Source organism: Homalodisca vitripennis, unplaced genomic scaffold, assembly GCF_021130785.1.
Source record: "Homalodisca vitripennis isolate AUS2020 unplaced genomic scaffold, UT_GWSS_2.1 ScUCBcl_7664;HRSCAF=15449, whole genome shotgun sequence".
NCBI lineage: Eukaryota > Metazoa > Arthropoda > Insecta > Hemiptera > Cicadellidae > Homalodisca > Homalodisca vitripennis.
Genome location: NW_025783783.1, coordinates 18941 through 25757, shown reverse-complemented (window position 1 = coordinate 25757; position 6817 = coordinate 18941). Strand labels below are relative to the sequence as shown.

Genomic DNA, 6817 nt, shown 5'->3' with positions numbered 1-6817 from the left:
TATCATCTTGGAACCATTGACAAAATTATTTTCCTTTTCAAAAGAATACATTAGGTTTGTTGGTTTAAATACACACGTTTATTATGAAAAGATATTACCTGTATTTTTTTATTATCTAGATGTAGAATTTGTTTATGATTTTGAACCAGAAATCCTCGATGATTTTATAGTACATTTGGAAGAAATTAAACGAAGAACCTCGTGAAAAGAATGCGGTTTTACTCACATTCTCCCCGACTTCTCGAGTGAAGGTTAGCGAATTTCATTTTTTCCGTCTTTAAATTTTTTCTATTTAAATGGAAGTTCCTTGAAGAGTTAAATGATATTGAGAGAATGTAAGTTTAAAGAGTAAAAGAAGTTAAATGAATTGGAAGAAAGGAAGAAACATAGAACCTTGAAATTTGGAGAAAATGAAAGATAAATTCGGGTTTACAATAATTGCCGAGTTGGAAGATTGTAAAGTACACTTACCGAACAGATTTTTGACTGTTTTTGGGATGAGAAAAAGATTAAAGAATTAAACAAAAATGAAAAATTACACTTGGTTGTTACTGGAAAGAAGACTATTAAAGATAAAGACTGTGTTACAATTAACTTTGTAGAATAAAGATTTTTTATTAAGATTTCTGGATTTTTTCATTAAAACAGCTTATAAATGTAGAAGCAAACATTGAACAGTAAAACAGCTAAAGATTCGGTTATTTAACATTCGTGCTTTCCTGTTAGATTTCTTAGATTTGTTTATTGTTCAATGGACAGTATTTTACATTGATTTTCTGACTGTCCCAAAAGTGCGCCAGAAACCGCCATATTCATATCTACTTATATAAAATGAAATATGTACATGCATAACAATGTATAATAAATCTTGAACTGTCCAAAAGAGTTGTTACTATAATAAACAAACGCATAATCGTACAATTACAAACACACATAAAAAGCCATTAGCGAACTTCAAGAACAACCCGTATCCTATAAAGGAACAATACATGACTAACAAATAAAATAAAAACTACACGTTGTCTAGTCAAGATAATTTTCTGTAAATAAAATATTTCTATTAAGTTACTACTTCATTGCGGTTTAAATTGTAGTTTAAACATAAATTTTATTAGTTATTGAACATTATAATATGCACACACAAAAAGTATTTTCGGTTTTTTAAATGTAACAGATTTCTTATAATTATTTAAAAATCTGTTCAATAATCAATTATCCGTATAAACAAAAACATGCAATGTAACAAATCTAAGTAAATAATAATGGCCACAACATGTTATTTAGTAGATATAATGTGTAAATTTAACATATTGTTCTAGCGTAAGTTATAATGCTAATTAAAAAGTGATCTATATATTAAAATTAATGATTAATAATAGAATAAATTATCCTGGACAATAAAATGTACATTCAAATATTTCACTTAAGCTAACCCAAAGTTCGAACAACAGCAATCATGTTAAAAACGTTTTATCATATTTTATATCTACAAGGGTTTTTACACAAAAATAGTCTAGACAATTATATCTCATTTAACAAGTGTATATATACATAAACAAATATACTTTCAGACTGCTATAATTTAATAATAATTTCGGAAAATGATATTTAAACCATAAGCAACAAAACGGGATTTTGAATTTGAACTGATTGCACATTTTTTTCAATCCACCGATGTAGAGTAAAATTCAACAAATTAATGATAAGCTAACAAAATTGAGTTATTTATTGACATAGTGTTGTCAAATGTACATATATAACCTCTATTTGCATGTTATAACTACAAATATGTCGACTAAATTGGTAATAACATCTATAAATTGTACATGTTTGTATTAACAATATATAGACTTCATTTACGTTCAGATTACATTACTTTCTTTCGCTGATGTACGCATCTAATTCCGCATCTAACTCCGCTGCAGTTGGGATTTTATTTTTCGTTCCTCGTCCATCACCTCTTTCGTCGCCATGACCACCTCTTTTGAAACCTGCAACAGGAAATATCAAACTTGAGCGAACTTCTATTGATGTAATTCGCATTAACTTCAATACAGTTATTTATTATTTTAAGGGAACACAACTTTAATATGAGAATGATGAAATGAGTGAATTTGTCATCAAGGACAAGACAATTTTCATCTTAAAGTTTTTTTTTCCCCAATCATTAATTCTTTTATATACAAGTAAATCCATATTTTTAATAATTACCTACCGTAGTTTTCATTAGTTATACGGAAACCTATCCCCTTCATACCAATATAGAATAGTAGAAGGTCAAAGTAAAAAGATTTTAATTAAAAGAATTTTCTCACCTCCTCCACCATCTTTGCGGCCAAAACGTCTAGCACTAGGCCTGCGGGCGAAGCCTTCTCTGACTCGGTTGGCTTGCTCCTTCATAACGGCAACATCAGACGTGGTTATTTCAATCTGCATGGGTCGACCTGTAAATATGCAACACAATATGTAAACGGGTTTTATAACGTAATAAAGATATTCGGTGTTTATGTTATCCACTACTTTAAGGCAGTGTGAATAATAACATGCAAACAGGATTTTGACACGAGAAGGATTGCGTTAGACACATATCTTCAGCACGTAATTAACCAAATTATCAACGTTTTTATGGATGATAACTTATTGGCCTTAAGCCTTTTTGTTCAAATTAAATAATATGTATTCATTGTGTTACAAGTGAACTTTAAACAAATTAAAAAGAGAAAGAGGATATCCAAATCCGAGAAATGTAATAGCGTTTCTTGTAATACAACGGTAGTAAATGTTTATAAATGGTTTTTCTTTGATTCCCTACCCATTATAGCATGAAACTAACTGTTATACATACTGTACTCACCATCTAAAGGAACCCTGTTGTACTGTTTCATAGCTTTGACTGCATCTGCTTTTCGGTGAAATACGACGTACGCTGAACCCATGGAGCGACCAGACTTGTCATAATTAACCGTTGCACTGTGTAGAGGACCAGATTCTGAGAAGAGTTTCTGGAAAAAAGTATTAACTATTAAAACTACGAACAATAATATAAATATGTGCATGTGTTCTTGTGAATGCACCATAAAAATTAATAAAATTATTGAGAGGTTTAAAAATCATTATATTTTATGAACACAAATGTATTTTAATTTACGTAAAGCTGTAATTTAAAATCTACTTTTACAAGAATAAAGAAGAAACTCAAATGTCTGGTGTAAAAAAGCTACTTATTGGTACTTTTACTAAGCCTTGGTATAATGTAATTTGACGTATTATTAGTATAAAGATAGTATGAATATGAATGTATATATAATGTAATAATTGGGGCCTATATAACAAATAATCTAACATATACGCCTTTAATTTTAAATTTTGTTTAAAGTTGTAACAATAGTATACAACAATAATATTCTTTTGTTTTGACCAGCTATACCTTAATTCGTTTACAGCATTTAGCAGAGTAAAATATTTACACACACACGAATTTAAAAACAAATTGTATTCGGATATGAAATATAAAACTTTTTTTACCTGCATGTCTGAATTTGATACTCCATAGTCCAGGTTTGAGACGACTAGTGTTGCACCACCTCCTGTCATGCTTAGACCTCCTGCTCCCCTGCTGTTGTAGAGAGTCCGGCCATTATACAGATCATGCTGCCAACGGCTGTTGCTATCGTCAGGAGGCTGAAAGTAAATACACGAATAAAACCGTGAATTATTTAAAAAAATTTCCATTGTTTGAAAAGCATCTATAAGCACTAAAATTTAAGATAGACAAAAGTTAAACTATTTAATGGATATAACCTCAACTATAGTATCCCATTCTTTTTGAAAAACCTTTAAATATTCCTGTGTATGTATACAGGTAAATTTACAGGTATAAATATATATATATAATATTATATTCATTAATCAAATTTGTGTAAATGGCAATAGCCTAATTTAATTTTTTCCAATAAACATTGAATCGCAAAGAGTACCTGCTCCGCCGGGACTCGAACCCGGATCTCTCACTTTCAGGGTGAATGTGCTACCATTACACCACAGAGCCTTTACATTTTACGATTCAATTATTTTGTATTTGGCCAATACGCTATCTGCTCGACTGAAAAAATAGGAATATCTACGCCTATAGCACAACTGTATCGTGCTAAAACCACTGTTTTAGTTTAGGCTAATAATATCATTATAAAACGTAGAGACAATAGTTTAATATTTAATAATTTACTTTATTTAAAGCCTAACAAGTAAAACATAATAATAAAAACAAATTTTGTCAACCGAACTAAAACAAGTTTGCTATTAACGTAGCCCTATCTATTTTTATTTACGACTCAATTACGACTTTTTGTTATTGCACTCAATAACAAAGGATTTTCGATTCATCCCATCCCTCACGAGTATTGTATAGGAATGAGAGACGAGATTACAGGAAGGCTATTCGGAAAATCAAATCAGATCAAGTACTGACCAAGATTGCCAACTCCTCTAATAAAAGCAAAAGCAGTGTGGGAAATCATAAACAACCAAAAGTCTTCCAAATTCCAAGAAGAACTTGAACATTCAATTATTGGACGAAAATAATACCCATATTACAGATTCCTACAACAGTTGCCAATATATTCAATAAATATTTTGCTGTTGTAGGACAAACACAATCAGATGTGACTTGTGGTAACACTGCTGCTATACACTCATCTTCAACTAGTATGCAGACAATAATGAACTCCTTCTTCCTTTCACAAACGTCGGCAGAGGAAATATCACGCGTCATCCTTGCTATGAAATCCAAGCCATCTTGCGGATCTGATGGTATTTCTTCTAAACTCTTGAAACAGATCCATGACTTGATATCACCACTGCTGGCCTTTCTTGTGAATGAATCTTTTCAAGAAGGCGTTTTTCCGGATGTTTTGAAGCATGCTATCATTCGACCACTGCACAAAAAGGGTAAAAGGGGAGGATTGCAGTAATTATCGCCCGATTTCCCTCTTGTCAACCTTCTCCAAGGTAATTGAAAAGATTTTTCTCAAGAGATTCTTGTCTTTTATAGACAAGAATAATGTCCTTTCTCCTCAACAATTTGGTTTCATCAGAGGAAAATCCACGATGGATGCCGTGAACTTTGTTGTGTCATCTCTGGCTCAAGCCATGGACTCAGGAGATCCGGCCTTAGGTTTGTTTTTCGACCTTACTAAGGCATTTGACATGGTCAATCATGGCTTACTGATGGAGAAGCTTGACAGACTTGGAGTAAGAGGAGTACCACATTCCTGGATCTCATCATACTTAACAGGGAGGACTCAGTCTGTTCAGATACGGTACTCGGATGTCTTTGGGTGTCGTAGGTCAGCCAACTCAATCTCAGCTGGTGTTCTTAGGGGCGTTCCACAGGGCTCAGTTTTGGGTCCTGTCCTCTTTTTGCTCTTCATCAACGACCTCCCGAGGATTGTGTCTGGTGTCAATGCCAGGATTTGCTTGTTTGCGGATGACACATCACTCACGGTAAGAGCTCCGAATCAGTTAAGTCTTCGGACCTTGACATCGGAGAAGGTTTGTGAGATTGTGCATTGGTTTGAACAAAATGAGCTCAAACTGAATGGCTCCAAAACAAATCTCATGGAATTTTCCATAAGTGGTTCGGTGAGTTTCCGAGCCGCTTGCAATATCTGTGGGGAGTGACGAGATCTCTCCGTGTGCCGTGAGCAAATTCCTCGGCGTTCATATTGACAACAGGCTCAAATTCCATGACCCCATTGAGTTCGTTTGCAGAAAGCTTAGTTCGGCTATTTTCGTAATACGGAATCTCTCAAAGATCGCTGACACTCGAGTGACACTGGCTGCATATTACGGGTTAGTTTATCCGTACTTGTCATATGCAGTCGGGATTTGGGGTGGTGAAAGCACGCGCACGGGGTTTATTTTTAAACTTCAAAAGAGGGCATTGAGAGCTGTCTTCAGCAAACCTAGCCGATCATCCTGCAGACCTCTTTTCAAGGAACACAAAATCCTCACATTTCCATCAATTTACATCCATAGTTGTCTCACTTATATCCATAAAAATCCCCTCCTGTTCAGAAAATCCCACAACTCCAACACTTACCATCTCAGACATTCCAATAACCTTCAGATCCCTCCACACAAGACCAGTTTCTTTGAAAGGCAATTGCGGTTTAGTGGTATACGGTTGTTCAATGCTCTTCCCGAAACCCTTAAGGCAGAAGGTGACGGGAAATCGTTTGCTAAAGGGGTAAAGAACTTGTTGGAGGTGAAGTGCCACTACAGAGTCAGGGACTTCCTCAACGATAGTAGTAGTCTAAGGTGAAAGGTCACCTATGATCATGTTTAAGTTATTGTTATGGTCATGTACCGTACCTTGTTGTTCTTAAAATATGACTACTTTAGTATTATTTTTTATTTGTTGAATGGAACAATCCTATTTTGTACATGACGCCATTGTATGACACCATATTGTGTTTTGTCAATAAAGAAATTTGAGTTGAGTTTGAGTTTTGACTCGCCAAGACTTCAAAATATTTTATTTCTATATTTAAGCCTAATATTTATCACACTTAGTCTTAAACGTTAAAATTTTCTTAATTGATTACGGATACATATATAAATAGGAAGGTAGTCCTAGTAATTCTTTCTAAATAATCTGTTACATACAAAGTGTACTTACTTGAGAATAGGGAGTTCTCGCTGCTGAACTAAATCTACCTCTCTTGCTTCTCATGGGTCCTCCACCACCACTGGCGTTGTTCTTAAATTCCTCGCTCTGTTTAATTATGTCGTCCAAACTCATTTCTAACTTATCCAT

At 33.8% G+C, this 6817-nt stretch overlaps 1 protein-coding gene and 1 non-coding gene across 2 annotated transcripts; both read right to left on the bottom strand.

Moving 5' to 3' along the window:
• Window positions 1–1876: 1876 nt before the first annotated feature.
• Window positions 1877–6817, bottom strand: LOC124374253 (THO complex subunit 4-like; the record flags this gene model as incomplete). The annotated part of the gene is made up of 5 exons (XM_046832503.1): window positions 6775–6817; window positions 3526–3569; window positions 2855–3002; window positions 2316–2444; window positions 1877–1991 (listed from the first exon to the last, which is right to left on the bottom strand). Coding segments are annotated over exons 1-5 (479 nt in total), but the record flags the coding sequence as incomplete, so codon positions are not given.
• Window positions 3978–4048, bottom strand: Trnas-uga. The gene has a single exon. It is a non-coding gene; the product is annotated as a tRNA-Ser (tRNA).